Below are 20618 nucleotides of genomic sequence, written 5' to 3'. Positions count from 1 at the left end.
AGCTTGCAGAGGAAATATCAGATTTACAAGGATGAAAAACATGAACAAGTTGGGAGTGTTAGTCCGTGTGAAAGTAAGCTGCGACGGATGGCAGTGTCAGTGAATCCTTGGGCAAGATATCAGAACTTGATCAATCTACGACGAATGATGATCTAACAACCATAAATTTACTTTTAAAAACGAAAGCTATTTGTCTCTCTGACATCTTAAGTTAACTAGCGCAAAACCTGTATTCGTTACACTTTCTTATTATAGCTTCGGTCTCGGTCCACGATATCGAAAGTCATCAATGCCCCCTTTTCTCGCAACGTGCATCGATACTGCCACCACACAAGAGATAAAGGTAACATTACTCTGTTATTCAGTTCAATCCTATCTCGAACTTCTATCTTGGCAAATAATCGCCTTTTGGGCCCCTCAGGTGTCACAAAATCCAAGTCCTTACCTGCCGACTACTATAGTAAATTTTGAGTCAAGGTTCTGGTCAACGGCGGTATACTTCCGCTTCTTAATCTACGCCACTACAAACCTTCCAGCGTTTGATTCTACCACATATGTGCTGTAATCTTTAAAACGTGACTTCTTCTAATGATCAAGTTGAAGAGGCACTCAATACTGTTTTTATTTTATCACCCATTTGGGTTAGTGATGGTGGTGGCCTTCAGGGGTAACATCACTTCTGACAGTGAACAAAGGTGTCAAAAGAATCGGGTGGGCAGTCTTAAGGCCTACCGAGCCTAGGCATACTGACAGTTTCTTTCCCGTTCCATGGACCTAGAAGTCAGAACTCAGAAGTTTTCTTGTTTCCCTGAAGGCGGCAACCTCACTTACCTAAGTTTGCATATTCAGAAGTTTCTCTGCGAACACAAAAGTCAAAAGTGAGTCTTCCTATACCAAAAACATGACGAAAGCACCCTGATCTTTCCTCCTCGCTGTTTTGATTTTCCCAACGTCTCGCCTTTCTCTTAAAACTTCTCCTTTGTCATCTGCATCTTCCCATTCTCGCCGGCTTCCATCAGACCTATCTTTTCGGGTATTCTAACCAGATATTCTTACAGGCCAAACACGTATGTTTACCCAGTGCTCCTATCGTTGTCTCTCCAAAATTGTCTCTAGATGACTGGACCTCGAGGACCTCGAAGGGCTGGCTGCGGCCGGCCGCGGGTAAATGCTCGTCCCCAACGTGCTCAGGATCCGAACGCTTGTGTCCCTTGCCAGGGCATCCAGCTCCCGTGTACCCCCACGGACTTTTTGCACGCTCACAATTTCTCCATCTGGTACATGAGCGTAGAGTCCGAAGAGAGACGATATAGCCCCATCAAGCATTGCCTCAGAGCCAATCTTAGAAAGAGTGTGGCCGATCAAGCGTTTTACCACGCATCCTATGATCTGCTTACCACAAATGAGATACCAGCGACCAGCTTATCAGAAGAGGTTCGCAACACCATCACGGAAAACTTTGACCAGCTTTTGAATACATCCATGCCAAAGCTCGTTTATTTGAGACGAGCCCTGATGGAGCCCCGAGTTGTTGATCCCAGGGACGTTTCAAGCATGCTCATCAACAATCAACTGGTGCAGATAGCGAGCCAGGTACATGTCACGATGGGAGATCGCCTTGAAACCTTCCGAGTTATTCAGTTTCCGTTCATGCGTCGTGGGAGGTGGTTTCTCGGATACTCCCCTGGGACCTTTATTTTCCGATACTCGAACTCTTTACCGTTCACTGAAGGACTGGACATCATGCCGAGCCACATGAACTTCACATATGAAGGACAAGTCCCTCGAAGCTCCTATGAGCACAAGCTACGCCTCATGGCCCTCTGGAAACCAGCCTCTGAAATCTTCATCGGCTCGATGACGCTTTTCTTAGGCGTATATCATGCAGCCTACTACCCGAGACACGCATTCCTACGCTCAAGAGTGGTGATAGATCCTGATACTTTCAGACAAATCCTAGAGGATTGGACTTCCCTTTCCCGAAGTTTTGCGGTTTTTCCGACCCAAGACCACAAAGACAACATTTGGAAACATGGCGTGACCCAAGAGCTTGCGTGGCTTATACTTCGACTCAAAGATGTGCCTGAAGTCTACGAAGGTGTTCAGTCGCCAGACCTAGAGATTCTTCTCACAGCTGCCACCGGTCTCTCACTGCAAGATCTTGCAGGCCACTGGAACTCCAGGCTGGAAAGAATGGCGTGGGAGCATTTCCATGGTGGGAATCGTCGAGATCTCTTTATCTACGAAAACGAGGGGCAATCGGTAAGTCTTCAACCTTCCAGCACTGTCTATTCCAGCAACACTCAGATTGAAAATTCAATTTGGTCTGGATTGAGACAATAATTTCACGGACTTCGAGGCATCATCGTCTTATGACAAGAGTTTGAAGTCTGAGTTGAAGTTAATTTGGGTTTGAGCTGGACTCGGTGAAATATTTACCCGAACCGAATCGAGCTAACAATTTCCTCGTGCAGGACATCTGGAACCTCTACAATGAGCAGACTTTCCAATACGACTGTATCAACCCGAGTGTTGAGAATAACTTGCCCCGGTTGAAAGATTGCCGAGCTGCACTCCAACCATACGATCGATTGATCCAGGAAAAACTGCGTCAAACCCGAGCACAAGTCAAGCAAGGCGGACACTTCTTAGCACGAGCGTTCAATGCGCCTTTCTCTTTCTCTCCAGAGAATTAAGACGAATCGAACCGCCGAACGATCATTACCGCCGATTCCCTTCGAGCTTTAGTTGATTGTATCATTTTTTGCAATACGATTGACCCGAATATTTATGTCTTGGTCAATAACTTGAGACTTCCCCGCCTGCTTCGCACCGCTAAACCTCACGATGTCTTCAATATTCTCTCTCCGCGGGCTTTTTACCCGCCAGCGTGCTTCTACGACGCAAACGACCCGTCTTTTCTCCACCACAGCGAACATGCTTGCTCGCACACCTCCCAAGGCCGCGCCGAAGAGCCCCAATGCCGGCAAGGTCCCTCCCCGCCGAAAGCACGCAGCTCCGAAGTCCGAAAACTACTACCGCATCCGCACGCTCCGCCAAAATATGTTCTCTCCCGCTCCCCCTCCTCTACGAATGGCCCGTCTTCGATACCTACGCCACTGGACCATCCACCGCGCTTGGCAACTCTTCCGACGACAGCAGCATCTAGCAACTGAGCAAGAACGCTCCCGCATCTTCAGCGGCATGTACAATGCTTGTGAAGAGCTGCGCAAAACAGTTGGCCCAGGAAACAGAGACGAGGGCTACCTGTACCGTGTTGCTATGGAAAAGAAGGGTGTCTGGGGTCTTGACGCAATTCCCATTGAGTATGCTCGTTACCAAACAGAGCACCCAGCTAAGAACGCTTGGAACCACGAGTGGAAGAGGAACAACGATTAAAGCCTTATTTACTGTTTGGACCCGGGGGGAAAATTGCTTATAATAGAAACTGTACTGTATGTATGATAAGGCAGCTTTCAGACGATAGTAGCTAGAAAGCCAATGTTTACGACTCTTATTAAGTCCATACTTGAGGCCACTCAATCCTTCGAGGGACGTCTTGAAACATGGCTAGTTATGTATGAACCACATTAGATGCTAAGATCATCACTCTCATTAAGTATCAGGTCCGTAAACGACAGCACCAATCATTCTCCCCGTCATCTTAATCCATGTCATTGATTCACTCTCATCTTTCCAACGCTTGACAAAGCCAGTTCTATGCCGCTATTCGATTATTAATACAGAGAGTGAATATGCGTATCTGAACCCGCTCGAACCAAATCATGCAAGTGTCCTTCTTTCTGCCCATGCACCCTTGCTCCTCTCCAATTTTTGTCTCTCCTCAGGATGCCAAGTATATAAAAGCTGGTTTTTGCAATTCCGCCCAGATATTACGAGTGACAGGTGAGATTGGCCAGTATTCGAAATAGATCCAAAATGCAGTTCGATCGTAATGAAAATGAGGGTGCATATGGCTGGATGGTAGTCACTTGTTTGTGTCTGAGAAGACTCGATGAGCGAGTCTTTACATGTTGATTGTCTGCTTAAAAAAAAACGCCAGAAAGGAAACGTGATAGTGAGGATGTCGGCATTCGAGAGAAGATCGGCCGTGGAATAGATAGATAGTAAATAGGATCGGGTCGGCCGAAGTGCCGGAATGTGAGGCTGCCTTTAGCTTCAGTTCCGTAATGATGAGTTTTGAGAGTGAGCGAGTGTAGAGTGTATGAAAGGAAGTTGTCCTCCTGAGGCGCCGAGCAATAAATTCATCTATATCCTAAATTGATTCCCTGATGATCCAAAAATCTACACTCGTCTCCAGTTGTCTGAACATATATTGGTATTGCGGCCGAGGCGAAGTGGTGATCGATCGCGTAAAGTTAAACCCTAGGAACAGCTGTATGTTGTCCCTGGTATTGTGTGTGAGTACATCCAAGTGGCGTGGATGATGGTTCGTTCTGAGGCGCATGGCTGACGGTTTTACAGCACAACGCAGCAACCGCCGCCCTCGCCCTTCTCAAAGGTCAGCAGAGCAGCACGGGTGGCAGCCTCAAATACGTCGTCGACGCCTTCGCCGCTCAAGCTGGAGCATTCAAGATATCGCTTTGCGCCAATTTCCCGAGCGATTGACTCTCCGTCATGTTCAGACACAAAACGCATCGACTTCTTGCGCATTTCCTCGATCGCGACGGGGTCCTCTCGAAGATCTTTCTTAAGACCAACGAGAATAATGGGAACGCCGATGCACAGGCGGGTGGCTTCCTCAATCCACTGCAAGAGAAACACGTCAGCTTTCCAGGGTTCATCACTAAGCGCATACCGCATGCCGAGGGGGCCGTACCTTATGCTTAACATTGTCAAGGGAGTCTGGTGTGTCGACGGAAAATCCTATCAAGATGACATGGGCTTTTGAGTAGGCGAGCGGTCGTAATCGTTCGTAGTCTTCTTGGCCAGCGGTATCCCATAGAGCAAGCTGGACGGACTTGCCGTCTACTCGACAATCTGTCACATAGTTCTCAAAGACTGTGGGGATCTATATAATACGAGGTCAATAATCGTCGTCGCAAGGGGTTACGGTCGAGGCTCACATAATGCTGCAAACAGGTTAGCATGATTTGATGACGATATGTAGACTTGGAGGGCTCACTGTAGGAAAGTAACCTAGCGTAAATACGCTCAGCAAACTGGTCTTGCCGCAGGCACCATCACCGATAATGACCAACTTCCTACGGTACGTCGTTAGTGGTCTGATTGATCTTCAAATATCTTGAGCATGTGATGATTGGTATGGCAGGGAGGAGTATCGTTTTGGGACCTGATGGGGAGCGGAGCTTGGGAGCGCGATGAAGTCGTACCTGCGGATAACGTTGCTAGGATTTGCGCTCATGATGACTGAGTTATATGGCCTTGAAGCTGCGTGATGATATCGTCTCGAGACTACTCGTAGGAGGGAATCGGATCTGGAGTCTGTTACGGGCCCCAGATCTGGGTGATGCGTCGGTTAATCGTTGCCGTCGATTAATTATGGGTGGAAGAGCAACGAGCTACAGCGTTCAAGAGGGCGTCGTCGCGGTGATAACAACAGGAACAGGCTAGGCTAGGCCGAAAGGGATTGGATAGGATTAGATTGGGTGATATGAAGGTGATGATGATTAATTGGAGAGTAAGGTTGGTTCGGTCAGAGAAATGTCGTCGAGATCTGGGATAGGACCCCTTATTTTTTTTGCCAACGGACTTTTTGGTAAGAGAATCGTTGGATGGGTGAGTAAAGTAACAAGGGACGTCCGGACCTGAATGAGCGCGCGGACGTGGAGCGAGGAGGACAGGGCCAGATGGAACCAGCCAGGTCAGGACAAGCCGGGCCAGGTGCAGGCAGTACGTAAATACGGTGCTACAGTGGGCCGGCGAAAGTTCCGACACATTCCCGGTCTAACCCCGCTTTCAACAAAATATCAACATCAACACCATAACTTCATTACATTATTTAAATAGATTAAAATGCCTTAATAAAGGCAAAAAGTATATTATTTTTCTTATAAAAGAATAAGGTTTATAATAATATATAAATTAGGAGTTTAGGTTAAAGATATTATAGATAGTGCAGGGCTAAGTTATTATGCAATATATAGGATTATTTAATATAATTAAGCCTAAAAGTTATATAAAGATAAACTATATTTTAGCAGGCCCTTAGTACTATTAGATTAGGATAAAAGTTATATTAAAATACTTATTAAGAATAACCCTTTTATTTTATATAGAGATATTATAAGTTAGGTATAGCTAAAGGCATTACTAAAGATAATTTATTGCTAGCTTATTAATAAGAAGATATAATATAGACTTACACTTTAATACCTATTTTTTACTAAAGAAGCTACTTAATTAAGAAAATCTTTTATAAATAAATACTATTATAAAGATAAGTTATTTTAGTATAGTTAGTGGTTTTTTAATAAGGTTATAATTAACTATATAGATAGTAACTATATTAAGTAGTTATTTTATTAAGCTATAAGTCTAGAGACTTCTTTTTTAAAAGCTTTTTTTAATAATACTATAAGGCAAGAGACTTTATAAAAATAAAGTCTAAGCCTGCAGATAGCCTATAAGATATTTATAGATATTTTATAGTATAATTAACTATAATAAACTATCTATAGTTATCTCTCTTTTAGGGGATCCTAAATTTAAGAGGGGGGAAATAATAGGCTAGTATATTCTATCCTATCTGCAGTCTTATCTTCCTAACCTTATTAAGGAAGGAGAGACTTTTTAGTATAATAACGCCTATATATTTACTTATCGGAAAGTTTAAGACTGGCTCTATCTTTAGGCAAGAAGAAGAGAAGTCTTTCTTACTGACTGGCCTCTATACAGTCCTGACCTTAGCCCTATTAAAAACCTCTAGAAAGTCCTTAAGGAGAGAATATATAAAATATATCCTAAAATTGCTACTTATCTAAAGTCTGCTAAGGCAATTAACTAGCTAATTATAGCTATAGAGGAGTTATAGATTAAGATTAAAGATAATATAGTTAAAAATGTAATAAAATTAATACCTAACTAACTAAATAAGTGTTATTATATAAATGGCTACTACATTAAGTATTAAGCTATATAGCTAGAATCTCCTTTTAATTCTCTACAGATTTATATATATATTATTATAATTAAATAAATATTACTTAATTAATTATAGAGTAAAATGGCAGGATGTAATCAAGGTGGTTAAGGTACAATCGGGATGTGTCGGAACTTTTGTCCATGCACTGTAGCATACGGTTCAGCTGCCAGGGTACTAATGCAATGCAGTACAGCCCTTGGTTTGTGCAGTGAGATCAGAGCGTTTTTAATGGCGAGAGTAATGTCTAGGACGAAACGAGTGCCAAGCAGCTGGTTGGATGACCAAGTTCTTCAAAGAATAGGTAGAATAGTAGAGAAACAAGAAAGAATATGAAAGAATGATGTTTAACGGGTTGGGAATACGAGACCAAGACTGACGGCCAGGACTGATGATTGATTGACCGAGATGATAGGACAGTGAAGGACTGTGGTGAGGTGGTGCTGTTCTTTTTTTGTCAGACCGACCTGGTTCTTTGGTTAGCCTCAGTCTAAAATGGAGCTGAGGCGGACTGGGCTGGGCTGATGTGCATCAGGTTCTGAAGATTGTGTAGGTCGAGAAGAAAAGATGAAACGAGTCATTCAAGATGTTAAGGAATGAATAGATCGATAATCTGATACCAATTCAAGATATCCCCAAGAGCCTAACGCTTAGTTATACTATACGCGGCAGATCTAAAGCTAGAGAAGCAGCCTCTTTTCTATTGTTGGAACAGCCGGGCTTGTTTACGACGGCGACGGTGGTGGCATCGGTGATGGTGGAGAGACCGACAGACGGACTCACTGACTACACTCACTGCACTGTACTCACTGTACTGAGGTGCATCCCCTGAACGGGTAGGCCATGTGGAGCCTCGACGTAGAAAACGGGTCCGGGGGGACCTTTTTTAGCTGAGGATGAGGTGAGGTCTAGTGGGGGACGACAGCCCTGAAAGTTCTCTAGTACGGGCAGGTTCTGTGACAGCTGGGCAGCCTGAGTGGACTGCGCATTATCACAAAGTGGGCTTCGACAGCATGAGTTGCTTCTTGTTGCAATGCTACGGCAAGTCTGTGGTTGTTGATCGACATGGATTAAGGTACACGAGATGTGCCGGAGAATGGATCGTTACAACGGCATCTTCTGACATCCTGACTACGTAGCTTTGGGAAAAGTCACTGAGAGACTTCAATTGGGGGTTTTGTCATCAGCAGCATCTGATTAGCATAGCCCATCTCATCAATGAGTTAGTTGATCATCATTGATGGACTTGCAGCAAACAGCAAGCCCCCTGTGCTGTGGCGGAGCATCCACAACTGTATATCCAAAACAAGTAATATCCATGACTGAAGCCAGCTCGGTTAATTCTGACATTCTCCGCCCTGTACCAGCTCAATGGGAAGAATCTGAACGAAAAGGTAAGGTATTTCTAACGGCCAGTTGGGAACAAGATTGCAGTGCCGTTCCGCTTCGGTAACCGTCATAAATCGTATCGTCACTAGAGATTCAATTAGGTAAACAAACGTCGGTGGAGACTTTCGTCGTCATGGAGCCTCTCAGTTCAACTCAACTCTCAACTCCGCCAAGCCAAACAAAACTCACGGGCTGTTCTATCATCTTCAATGCTCATATCTTATTCAACGAATTAGCTGTCTCGGTTTTGTTTCTGCATCGATAGCTTCCATGGGCGGCAGGGCCAAGGTGTCCTTCAATACGACAGTAACGACAGAATTCAGATCTAGACAAGCATATCAACAGATCCACATCAAAAGTGCCCTTGTCTTTACTCGGAGGATTAAACATTTGGGCTCTGAGATGCTCGTCATGCCAGCCAATCTCCTTGCTTGGGTGCAAAAATGCATGGCCGCCGCCATTTGAGGCTGTGCAGACTAACCCACACCCGCCAGCCGGTAAGCTAAAAACAGGAACCAGACCAGCCCTGGAGCCCTGGAAACCAAGGGGCAGGATGAACTACTGCTCTAGCACTGACGCTTATTGCCTGTTGTGCAGCGATGATGGAAAAGTCCCCTAGAAATAGAAATAGCAACTGAACCCTAGCTCGTGTCTCAAGACTTCATGCCATGCTGCTTGAGGGCATTGGATGAGATCAACTCGACCATTTTACGGATGATCCCGTTAATGCGCTCCATCGTCTTGGCTCCCTCACGCTAATAACGTGATAATATGGATTCCGTGAGAAGGATCTCGGTGTTTGTGAGTTGTGCCGGCGGTCCGCATTGCTGACGTCCGTATGTCTACAAACGTCCCTTCAAGGTCGTTTTCTTTTCTGACGTTGGTGTAGAAAAACTTCAATTCTCACCTGCGTGGATCCTTCATGACTGATGACAGCATACTGTACGGGCATACCCGATGAGCTAGTTGGCCCGTCTCACTGTCTTTGCCTGCTTACGTCGAATGCAACAACGATGCCTCATGGCCGATGTCACAATAGGCGATGAACTAACTCACTGCCCTACAAGGCTGCGTTGGTGTTTGCAAGTGATGCCACGATCCTTCGTCCCATTAATGCATGCATAGCTGTCAGCGTCGCTGGCTGCTTGAGTCTTACCTGCATATTCTCCTCGTCTGGTGGGCAGAGATCGCGTTCGTTTACCCTTCCGGTCACCTTTGAAGGCCCTGATTCAGTGTGGGTGGTACTCCAAGCGGCGTTTGTACGGGCAGATTTCAGCAATTGAGAATCGTTCGTCTATGTATGGACAAATAGCCGAAACATGTTGCGTCGTCCTCTCCCGTCGATGCTGTCCTCCGTCGTTTGCAACCTGCATAGACAAGGGGCAACACGGCATCGTCTCAATTTGGTATCCTGTCACACTCACATGGGTTTGCGTGCCGAGATGTATGTCGTAGTTTTGTTCCACATGGTCTCATCCAGCTGTTGAGATGAAAGATAGAGTCGAGTCTATGAGGCTTTCATGTGGCTCTTGCGTGATTGTGCTGGCCATGTTGAATGTTGCACGGCGTCGGCAACCATCGTGGTGCCTGTGGATGACGAGTTTGGTGGTCAAATTTGTTCTGCACATCGGCATGAGATGTGAAGATCTTAATTCGGGCCTGATACTTCTGGCGGTGATCTGCCTTGGTTGCTCCCCGGTGATATTGTTTGTATAGAGTATTGATCGTCTCGCGAAGACGGAACGGGTGTTTTCCCACCGTTAATAACCAAGCCAAAGTCTGTTTGTCAAACATGCACTGGTCCCTATTACAGTCCTGTCATAATATTGAAATATTAATTGCTTAATCGAGTTTAGGACTTTTAGAGAAGCAAACGCTAGGTCGTAGAGGATTTTGAGTCATGAGACTGAAGTGATGTCAATGAATTGCTTCACGATTGCTTTGCTATGCATATTGGAAGCCCTTGGCGCACAATTGAGTAACAGACAAGAGATAATAATGATGCAGAATTTTGTTGAGAAATAAACAATAGACGAATTGGGCCTTTTAATGATTGCCAAGCAAAGAATTGATTGTCTCTGTTGCTTCATCCCCAGCTTCAGGGTAGCCCCGAGACGAGTGACGTTGACATCAAGGTTGCTGTTTGCAACCCCACCCTCAGCAAGGCACAAACAAACCAAATCGCCAGATCTCAACATCACGTGCGAGATCACACCAGGCTACGCCAGGCTAGGGGAATAGCGGGGCATATCCCGTCAATCAGATGCGTGCCTGACCACATCACAGTGTCGCTGGGCAGGTTCGGCTGCATGAGAAAGTACAGGTGCTATGCAACTCCACCAAAGAGTGACTTCTACTGTCCCATCCATCGTGTTTGAGCCTTGAGCCTCGAAGCATCAAACAACGCCAGACAAAGAACGTTACGACATTTCCGCACTCTTTTATCTTCAATCCGAAGTATCTATAAAACCCTCCGACTGCGCTTACGATTTTATAACAACAGCAATAACAATCAATCCATTGGGTCCCTTCCCCGCAGGCGTCATCGCTGACCTAACCCTGACCTTGGCCGCTCGCTCTCCGACTGTGAGTGCCTCATTTTGAGCCGCCCCCAGACCCTCCACTTGCAACGTGCCCGCAGCCGCCTAACGACCACGACTTCACCGTTTTGACACGCGCGATACCCTCCGCTCCCAAGCTGACACGCTCTCGCGTATTACAGAACCATATTCCTCATACACCGTCCTCCCATCGACAGACACGTGTCGCGCACAGCATCTTCATGCCCTCGACTGCTTTGCTTCCGTAACCTACGATGCCGGCCAACAACCAACGACCGGCCGCCCAAACTCCGGTATCACCACGAAATACGGCAAAATACACCAACAAGGATGGCTCCAAGTTTATCACCGTACCTAAGGGCGCTACCTCTGAGTCTTCCTTGCCTTCGACCCCCACAACTGCTAAAGCCAGTGCCCCCCCACTAGAGGCTTCCAATCCCGACAATGACCCTGCTCCAACAGTCAACCGCAAGAAGCAGAAGCGTAGACAGAAGGCTGCTTTAAAAGCCGCACAGCAAGCTGCGAACGGACATACCAACAATGTCGCGAGTGGTGGTGCACGCACAGGGTATACCCCAGGCCGTGGTCCCGCTGATCACGAAGAGGTCGAAAGCGACGACGAGCATGAGTATATCCTGGCGAGCGAATTAACAGGCCCAACTACAAACGGGCACCCCCCTTCGGATTCAAAATCGAAGAAGAACAAGAAGAAAAAGAAGAAGGGAGGGAATGCCGATCCTACATCACCTGCACCCGAAACTCTTGAATCTGAGCCCCAATCGCACTCGTCGCAGGGCCCTGGGATGTCACGCGATAAGATATGGAGCACTAGCAATCAAGAGGAGCGCGAACGCATAAAAGCGTTCTGGCTTGGATTGGGTGAAGATGAGCGGAAATCCTTGGTCAAAGTCGAGAAGGATGCTGTTCTGAAGAAGATGAAGGAGCAACAGAAGCATACATGCAGCTGCACTGTGTGCGGACGGAAGCGAAATGCCATTGAGGAAGAATTGGAAGGGCTCTACGATGCCTACTATCTGGAACTCGAACAATTTGCAAACCAAGGCGAGGGACCACCAATGCTACCATCGGCTCGAGATTTCGCTCTAAGACCGCCCCGGGGTCTGCCATCAAGTTATGCCAACCGCCCGCCATCGCGCGGTCGAATAGTCGAACATGTGGGAGACGACGAAGACGAGGACGAGCTGGAGGAGGTTTACAGCGAAGACGAAGTGGAGGACGATGACTACAGCGACGACGAACCTCCCGAAGAATATCAAAACTCACATGAACGGGACGTCGCCGATTTCTTGACGTTTGGCAATAGCCTCCAAGTCAAGGGTACGCAGCTTCTTGATTCACTTCTCCGCAGATATGGTAACATGGACTTAGGTGGTATTCTCACCGTGGCGGATGACCTCCTGAAAAACGACGGCAAGCGGTTTATCGAAATGATGGAACAGCTTGCCGAACGTAGGATGGCAAGGGAAGAAGACGCCCGCGAACACTTCTCAAGGGGCTACGGTCACCCTAATGGCTCATACTCCAATCCACATAATCATCCTCCTCCTGAAGAAGACGAGTACGACGAAGAAGAGGACGAGGATGATGACTTTGATGATAGTCAGGACGAGGAGTATGAGGAGGAAGAGGTATACTCAAACCCCTCTGTGATACCATCCCAGTCCCATACTGAGTGTTGCTGCCAGGACCAAATGACGGAGGAGCAACGAATGGAGGAAGGCCGACGCATGTTCCAGATATTCGCCGCCCGTATGTTTGAACAAAGGGTTCTCTCGGCGTATAAGGAAAAAGTCGCCAAGGAGCGCCAGCAGAGGCTGCTAGAAGAACTTGAGGCCGAAGATCGAGAATCCGAATTGAGGAAAGCTAAGAAGGCCAAAGACGCACAGAAGAAGAAGGACAGGGCTGCACAGAAGAAGCAAGCACTGGCCGAGGAGAAAGCACGTAAAGAGGCGGAGAAGGCTGCTGCAGACGCTGCTCGGCTAGAAGCTGAGAAGCAACGGGTTGCTGAACAAAAAGCCAGGGCCGAAGAGAAACGAAAGCTAAAGGAGGCGCAGAAGAAGGCTGACGAAGAAGCTCGCCTACGCAAGGAGGCAGAGAGGCAACGCCGAGCTCAGGAGCGATCCGAACAAGACCGCAAGGCCCGCGAAGCCAAGGAAAAGGAGAAGAAGCTTAGGGAAGAACAGCGACAGAAAGAAAAGGAGGAGAAAGAGCGCGAGGCGCAGGAGCGGAAGGACAAGCAAGAGCGCGACAAGCGGGACAAAGAAGCTCGTGCTGCAAAAGCTCAGAAAGATGCCCAAGCAGCCCGAGAAGCTAAGGAGAAGTTGAAGGAGGAGAAGGCAGCCGCCCAGAAAGCGGCAAGTCAACCATCACAACCAATCCAAATCCCGAAGCGTGGTTCCCAGCATCCGGTACCTATCCCGGCAGCTCTTCCACAACAACCGTCGAATCCTGCAAGCTACGCCTCGCCAAAGATTCCAGTCGCCACTCCTGTAATGTCCAAAGCACCGACTCCTATAAGACCTCGGACCCTCTCGCAGCAAGACAGTGGAGCGCAATCCGCTACAGCTTCGTCTACAAGCCAAGACCCTTCACCTCATTCCATGACACCCATCATGAGCCCCGGTCTAATTGGCCAGCGCCACGGAAGCGCAAGTACCCAGCATTCTCACTCGGTATCTCCAACAAATGGACAACCGAGACTTCCAGGACAATCTCCTTTCCAGATACCTCCTATGGGAATGCATCCGCCCCCAGGATTGCACCACCACCCGGCACCACCAGGTTTCCCCAATCGCATGTCACAGGATGGCTTTTCGGCGTTTAGACATGGCCCTGGTGCAATGATGCCTCCTCCTGGGATGAATGGGCCAGCTGGACGGGGATTTCCCTTACCGATACCACCAGGGTTCTCACAGCCAGGAGTCGATCAATTTGACATGAATGGATTCCCGATACCAACGGACTTACCCCCATCAACGCATCATCGCCAAAGTTCATTTCAATTTGACGCGCCACCAACCCCAGCACAACCCATTGGTCGACCTGCTCCCATTGGGCGTCCTGGAAGCATAAATCTTGGTCGCTCATCTGACGACAAAGAAGATGAAACTGCACATCTTGGTAGTCGGGCTCTGTTGGAAGATGACGAGCCGCTCGAAGTCGAAGGAATTATGGGGGTGCGAAACCAACCACCTGGACCTAGGCCTGATTATACCACGAGTCCCTTCTTGGCTTCAGCGTTTCCGCTGGCCCCCAACCCGTGGGGCCCTCCTGGTGTCGGTGGACATCCTTTGCCTCCCCCAGGGCTCAACAATCCTGTCTGGGGCGCACCAAGTGCACCTCCTGGCTTTGGCATGTCTCCTGTTCCTGCAATCAACTCTCTTCGAACCGCGTCACACCCTAGCTTCCCCCAACTTCGCGCAATGCTCTGCCAGGCATGCCAGGAACTCGCTGGCTCGGGTGACCAAGAAGGTTACATTGACCTCTCAATTCTGAAGTCAAGAATTGAGGCACTGTCAGGCGACAGTATCTCAGAAGCCATTCTCATCAACCTTTGTGACACCGAAGGAAACCCCAACAACGGAGGCGGTACGCTAGTTATCCGACAGAACGGTGGAAGTTTTAGCCACGCCGTCCGATGGGAACCCGATCTAAATGATGGATTTTATCGAGTAGTCGGCGCTCCAGGTGAGATTGGTAGCCCGGTGGCTGGTCAAGCAACTCTGCGAGGGGGAATATAGGAAAAGTCTCAGCAGCGTGAGGCGGGCCGACAAACTAGCCGGAATCCCTTGTCCATCAGAGATCTGGTGCGAGATAGCACCCCTCTAGGTCCCGAACCTTCTGCAAGTTGTAACCAGCCTTTCACCTTGCTAGGAGGTCACAAAAGAGGGAGGTCGTCTTTACACCTGAGGGGTTCGTCGAACGTATCTGACATTGATCGTTTCGATCCTTCAGTCAATGGATCACAAACCAACGATTCGGGGTGAGTTCCAATATAGCTGACTGCCCCACCGAGACAGCACCAGCGGAGTGCATGAAATTCCGGCGTTTTTCATCAACAGAAGACGGCCAAACCAACACGTTAGCTCATTTTCTTCGGGTGAAAATATATTCGGATATTACCCAGAGTTGAGAAGAGGATGTTGCATGGATACCCAGGTGCGATTTGCTGCCAAATGTTGCAGTTGGAAGGAAAGCGATGAGGAACTCTACAGCGTAAAGAAAGCGCTGAGCTCAATAAAAGAGTATTGTTCAAGCAGCGGATCATACGCACCATCAGCCCTGAATGGCTCCATGCAATGCGTGCAGTAGGCCTGTGAATGTGAACAATGTTTGTGACGATGATTGACCTACACAGATCACAAAAAGTGGCCTCCAAGTACCAGCCAGATCTGACCGTTTCTCTTTCCAACGCCAGTGGCTTGTGCTGGCCATAAACTTTCAGCCATCACAACTCTCACCTCAACAGGTGCGAGTGCGAGTATGTGCCGCGTGTGACCATTTTTGTGGAAAGCTACGAGATGAACAACATGTGAGAGGCCAGATGGAAGCACACGTAATACTTTAATTCAACGTCTAGCTGTGACCGTCCCCATTTCATAAGGTAGATGAATAGATACATTCGCGCACCAAAGTTGCAGACTTTATCCTTTCCCATTGCTCCAAAATACTCAAACATGTCATGTAAGGTTTGTTCCCCTCCGGGCCTGATATCAAGGTATCGAAAAACACGTCATCCTCGGCCTTGAAGATTTCCAAGCCTTGGATATTTCCCCCGCGCTGGCATTCACACAGGCATTATAAAGAGATGGCGAGTGCTTGGAAAGAGGCAGCTCCATGGGCCAGCCGAAGAGCTCAATTCTGATATAAATACTCTTCGCAGACTCGGTGAAGCTGCCTCGTTCCCGTAGCCCTCCCTCGACGAGACCGATCCACCTAGATTCGGTCCTGGAAGGGGTTGCCGGCGCCGGGGGCGGATTGGCCCGAGGCGTTACGGATGAGGGGCTGGCGCTGAGCAGCGCGCTGCTTCTTTGTGGCGGCACGGGCCAAGGCGACGGCCTCAGACTTCGCGACGAGACGCTTCTGCTCCTTGCGGTCGCGGCAGCACATGAAGGTGAGGTAGCCGAGCATAAGAGCGGCTGACGCAGCGAAGACGATGGCGATGATGATACCGGCGGTGTCCATCTCCTTCTTGGTCATGCAAATATCATCGGCGGAAGAATCGGTTGTGCAGATGACCTCGGAGCGGCACGAGCTGGTGCTGATCTCAGTGCTGTAGCAAGTGGCGGTCTTGGTCTTATCCGAGACGGTCTCGAGATCGCACTGCTCGGTACTCTTCTTGAAGGTGGTGTAGCAGTCGGTTCCTCTCGAGGTATCGGCACGCTTCTTGAGCTCACCAGTGGCCTTGGGGGCGTCGGTAATGGCAGCGGCGGCTTCGACGCGGGGGATGATGGCTGGCATGGGAGCGGCCTCGTAGCGCTTCTTGAGCTCGCCAGCTTTGGCGATCTCGGAGCATCGCTCGAAGGTGTAGTGAGCCTCCTTGGCGGCGGCGTCGGAGGAGCAGCCGGCAGAGGTGTAGCAGGTCTTGAGGGCGGCCTCGTCGGTCTCCTTGAGGTTGGCGAGGCAGTACGAGAGAGCGCCCTTGTTGGCACAGTCAGCAAAGGCAGCGAGGTCCTCGTGGTGGTTGGCGAGACACTCTTGCTGGACAGCGGCAAGGGCGTTGCCAGCGAAGAGAATGGCGGTTGAGAAGCGCATGATGAACGGGTTCAACGGTTTTTTCGTTATTTTTTGGAGATTAGGTTTCGATCGAGAGGATGCCCAGCAAGCTCTGTAATTTCTGATGTCGAATACGAATTGGGCGCCTGAAACCAAGACACGCTCAATCCAAAAAGGGGAGAGAGGATGAAATTGGGGGAGGGTGGGTTTGTTTGGTGGTCTTGATGGGGAACGATAGGGAAGAAAAAAAGAGGAAGAAACAAGGAGAGGGAGCAAGCGAAACGAAGCGAATGGGATGGGAAATGGAAGGGATTATCCGTCCGTTTCTTTCTGGGCTGAACCTTGGTTTCTCTGGGTGAGGGAGGGTCCTTGGAAATGGAGTAAAAAAAAAGAGAGGCAGTGAGAGAGCGAAAGAGAGGCAGGGGATATGAGGCGGTCTTTGGGCTGGTAGGCTGGCTGGCAGTGCTTACTGGCCACTGGCAAAAGCTGGCAGCAACAAGTCCATGTTACAGGCTCTTATTATTATTATGGGGATCTTTAGAGCGTTGCTTGTGCTAAAAAAAGGGGAGATGAGGAGACGGATCCTTTCTAGACGGGGGTGAGAGGACTTGAGCCACAATTGGCTAAACCTGAAAGGGGATAGGACATGAGAAGAGATTGAGGGTCCTTGTCTTGTTCTTTGTTTTGCAGATGTTAGGGCTGTGAGTGTTCTGTTAAGTTTTGGGTGCAGGAGCGGTGATATTGCTAACTATTTGGAGTGGTAGTGTCTGTATGTACGTTGCCGTTGAGTCCACCAAGGACGAGTCTGATCAATATCCATTGCCAATGCATGCCCATGATGACGGCTGATGCTGATACTTTGCTGATGATGCAGGATCACAGGTGGGAACTTATTAGCTAACCGGCTAGCCAGCACCGGAGCTGGGCTGAGCTGGATTCAAGACAAAGACAAACATCAACAAACAGAATCGAGACATGTTTACATACATACATTGCTATGAGAACAATCTGATTTCTACAGTAAAGATGTACGAAGTGTCACAAGAAGTTGTCACAGTCCTTCAATTACTGCTGACATGCTGAAACTTGACACTCGGGCTCTCCTTGCGCAAACCACCCACCTACGTAAGCCCAAGCCTTGCCATGTCTTCCCGCAAGCGCTGATTGAAGTGGCTGAAAGAGCGGATAACAGCACAACACCGCTGGCTGGCAAGGATGGCGGTGCAGCAACCAATCGACGCCAAGTTTTGGACATCTGGTGCGACGACGGTTGTGGGGTGAAGCATGAAGGAGATGGCATTTAAATCGACTTCTTTCATTTGTTGCAATTGCCATGTGTTTGGGTGTATGTTGGAGCAACAGTAGGTATCATATCAAACGGAATACGGACTACAGACTGGAGAAACACGTCTCTGGACAGAATGAGAAGAAATGTTGTATAAGCGGTCAATGCCATGAGCTTACTCTGCCTCTGGCTCTGCTTACATGTATTCATAGGCGTTATGCAGCTGAGATGAACCCTGTTGCGCATCCCGACGCCATCAAATAGCTGCATCCCATCGTAGGTAGTAAGAGGATCTGATTCTATATCCTGACGAACCTCGTGTCCGCAAACAGAACATCCTGATACTTTCTGCCTTCATTGCTTTATCTCATCGGGATGTCCCGAATCAACCTTGGCTCGCTAAAGATACTCACATACAGGTGATGTTCAGGGGCTGAAAATGCCGAGCAGCACTTAGGTTGTAGTGGTCAGTGCCTGAGATTGACAGAAAAGCATAATTCTAATGCCAAGACACATCACTTGTCAATCATTTATTTCACTAGCAAATGACATGAACAAACATTAAAAAAATACCCGAGATCTTGATCGATTTTAAACATTCCCCCTCTTTCACACGCACGTCATGTTTTATCCCTTGAGTGACCGACGCGTAGCCAATCGAACTGAATCTGGGGATTAGCCATGTGAGTCTACGTCATCAACTTTGGCGTGAGCTTCTTGCTTTTGCCTCATATGTAATGCAGTGATTCCACGCAAGCTTTATGTATAAAAGGAAGCAACCGACTCTTTGATCTTCTTTCTTCTGCACCGTAGACTTCACTACACTCATCGAACCATCTACCACACGTAAAATAAACACAACGCCCATCATGCCTCTCGTTGTTCCTGGTATCAACTCAACATCCGGCGATAAGGCCGAGGAATGGCAGAACAAGCTCGTCGGCAAGAAGCTCTCCGACGAAGAGACATCGACCGAAACTGTATGTTGTCACGAAACATATTTACGCTACCTATATAAACACGCTGCTAACGATGACGAACAGGTCTTTGCTAAGCGAGATCTCCCCCAGGAGACACGCATCATCGAGCCAGGAATGATGGTCACAAAGGACTTCAAGGAGGATAGACTCAACGTTCACCTCAAGGATGACGGAACTGTTTCACATGTCGTCAAGGGCTGATCTGGCGGTGCTTGTTAGACTTGACCCCTCCACCAAAAGGAGGGGCATTGTTAATGTACGATACCTTAATGATGGGAACAGGATTCGCCTGTAACGGCGAAGGCGCAAGAGAATAACAGGATTATGGATTTCCCCTATAAACTGTCCGTTGTGTCTATTAATTGTGATCGCATGCTGCATGTTCCAGTTGTGATGGTATTTTGGAGACTTTGGTGCTGTGCCTCTGTTATTGCATCTCGAGATTTACCCCGCCACCGATGCCGCGGGGCACTTGTCAACTTGACTTTTCCATACCAAAAGCACCCCACCAAGACACGATACGTCCCGACACGACACGACAAGTTCAGCTTCTCTACCATCCATTTTCTCTTTATTCGTTCTACAAACTACAGAGCTCAACTCCAGTATTAGATTTACGTCGGCACTGCCGTTAAATTACCGCAATGTTCAAGAAAGAGTACAATCCCCCACCATGAAACCTCTCAAACCTCTCATCTAACCATGACCAGAATCCAGGGCTCACCGAAGCAAAAGCTCAAATCCTCCGTCCAGCGCTCCCTTCGCCAGGGCCTCCTTGACACATACCCTCTCCTCAACCCCTACATCGACGAGATTCTGCCCAAGAAGGCCTCCCTTTCGAGCATGAAGCTGACCGACCGTAACACCCTCTACGTTCTCGACTCGACACCTCTCTTCTACCAACAGGATCTCACTGGCATCCTTGTTCCTCATCTCCGTCTCGTACACCGCTTCCCTCAAGCGTTTCCCAGCATTCGTATAGACCGTGGTGCCATTCGCTTCGTCCTCTCGGGCGCTACCCTCATGGCCCCTGGCTTGACTTCCCCAGGTGGCAGACTGCCTGCTGATGGTGCACCCGAGGGTCTACAAGAGGGCAAGGAGATGGATCAGAAGATGGACGAGGAGGGACGATGGAGCAGAGAGCTTGTCAAGGGCGAGCCTGTGGTTGTCATAGCTGAGGGCAAGGAGGAGGCCTGCGCGGTGGGAACACTCGTCGCGGGTACCAAGGAGGTCAAGGCAAAGGGTAAGGGACCCGTGATTGAGGACGCGCATTATTTGGGCGATGGACTGTGGAACTTGAGCACTGAGTAAAATGTGGGTTGGTGTTGGGGATCGGAGTAGGGTTTTGTGATACCAATGAACAAGGGAGGGGGACACAATTCAAAGCGGAGAGACATGAATGAGATGATCATGACTGGTTTAAATGTATTCTGGAAAACAAAAAAGGTCATAAATAGACTGGTACATCTTGGTTTTGGCAATGATTGAGTGCGTTATTCACCCAGGACGAGGGAACTTTGCACTGATGGTCGAATATTACTTAT

At 48.4% G+C, this 20618-nt stretch overlaps 7 protein-coding genes; 5 read left to right on the top strand and 2 right to left on the bottom strand.

Annotated features, from left to right (window-relative positions):
- Positions 1-1116: 1116 nt before the first annotated feature.
- Positions 1117-2343, top strand: FFUJ_09505 (uncharacterized protein; the record flags this gene model as incomplete). The annotated part of the gene is made up of 1 exon (XM_023568584.1): positions 1117-2343. One exon carries the CDS (start codon positions 1117-1119, stop codon positions 2341-2343), a length of 1227 nt encoding a protein of 408 aa, XP_023435759.1.
- Positions 2344-2847: 504 nt separating this feature from the next.
- On the top strand, positions 2848-3399 carry FFUJ_09506 (uncharacterized protein; the record flags this gene model as incomplete). Its single annotated transcript, XM_023568583.1, has 1 exon — positions 2848-3399. The coding sequence occupies one exon, from the start codon at positions 2848-2850 to the stop codon at positions 3397-3399; it is 552 nt and encodes a 183-aa protein (XP_023435758.1).
- Positions 3400-4479: 1080 nt separating this feature from the next.
- FFUJ_09507 (probable GTP-binding protein rho2) lies at positions 4480-5386 on the bottom strand (the record flags this gene model as incomplete). XM_023568582.1 has 5 exons in its annotated part: positions 4480-4770; positions 4841-5032; positions 5088-5093; positions 5147-5225; positions 5355-5386. 5 exons carry the CDS (start codon positions 5384-5386, stop codon positions 4480-4482), a joined length of 600 nt encoding a protein of 199 aa, XP_023436204.1.
- A 5941-nt stretch (positions 5387-11327) lies between these two features.
- FFUJ_09508 (related to chicken h-caldesmon, Uso1p and YKL201c) lies at positions 11328-14834 on the top strand (the record flags this gene model as incomplete). The annotated part of the gene is made up of 1 exon (XM_023568581.1): positions 11328-14834. The coding sequence occupies one exon, from the start codon at positions 11328-11330 to the stop codon at positions 14832-14834; it is 3507 nt and encodes a 1168-aa protein (XP_023435757.1).
- A 1195-nt stretch (positions 14835-16029) lies between these two features.
- Positions 16030-16848, bottom strand: FFUJ_09509 (uncharacterized protein; the record flags this gene model as incomplete). The annotated part of the gene is made up of 1 exon (XM_023568580.1): positions 16030-16848. One exon carries the CDS (start codon positions 16846-16848, stop codon positions 16030-16032), a length of 819 nt encoding a protein of 272 aa, XP_023435756.1.
- A 2115-nt stretch (positions 16849-18963) lies between these two features.
- FFUJ_09510 (uncharacterized protein) lies at positions 18964-19275 on the top strand (the record flags this gene model as incomplete). XM_023568579.1 has 2 exons in its annotated part: positions 18964-19074; positions 19138-19275. The coding sequence occupies 2 exons, from the start codon at positions 18964-18966 to the stop codon at positions 19273-19275; spliced, it is 249 nt and encodes an 82-aa protein (XP_023435755.1).
- Positions 19276-19718: 443 nt separating this feature from the next.
- FFUJ_09511 (probable translation machinery-associated protein 20) lies at positions 19719-20385 on the top strand (the record flags this gene model as incomplete). XM_023568578.1 has 2 exons in its annotated part: positions 19719-19732; positions 19785-20385. 2 exons carry the CDS (start codon positions 19719-19721, stop codon positions 20383-20385), a joined length of 615 nt encoding a protein of 204 aa, XP_023436238.1.
- Positions 20386-20618: the final 233 nt, after the last annotated feature.

This window comes from Fusarium fujikuroi, chromosome FFUJ_chr09, assembly GCF_900079805.1.
Source record: "Fusarium fujikuroi IMI 58289 draft genome, chromosome FFUJ_chr09".
In the NCBI taxonomy this organism is placed as follows: Eukaryota; Fungi; Ascomycota; class Sordariomycetes; order Hypocreales; family Nectriaceae; genus Fusarium; species Fusarium fujikuroi.
Note: the sequence above shows the minus strand (reverse complement) of the source record. Positions and strands in the feature narration are given on the sequence as shown.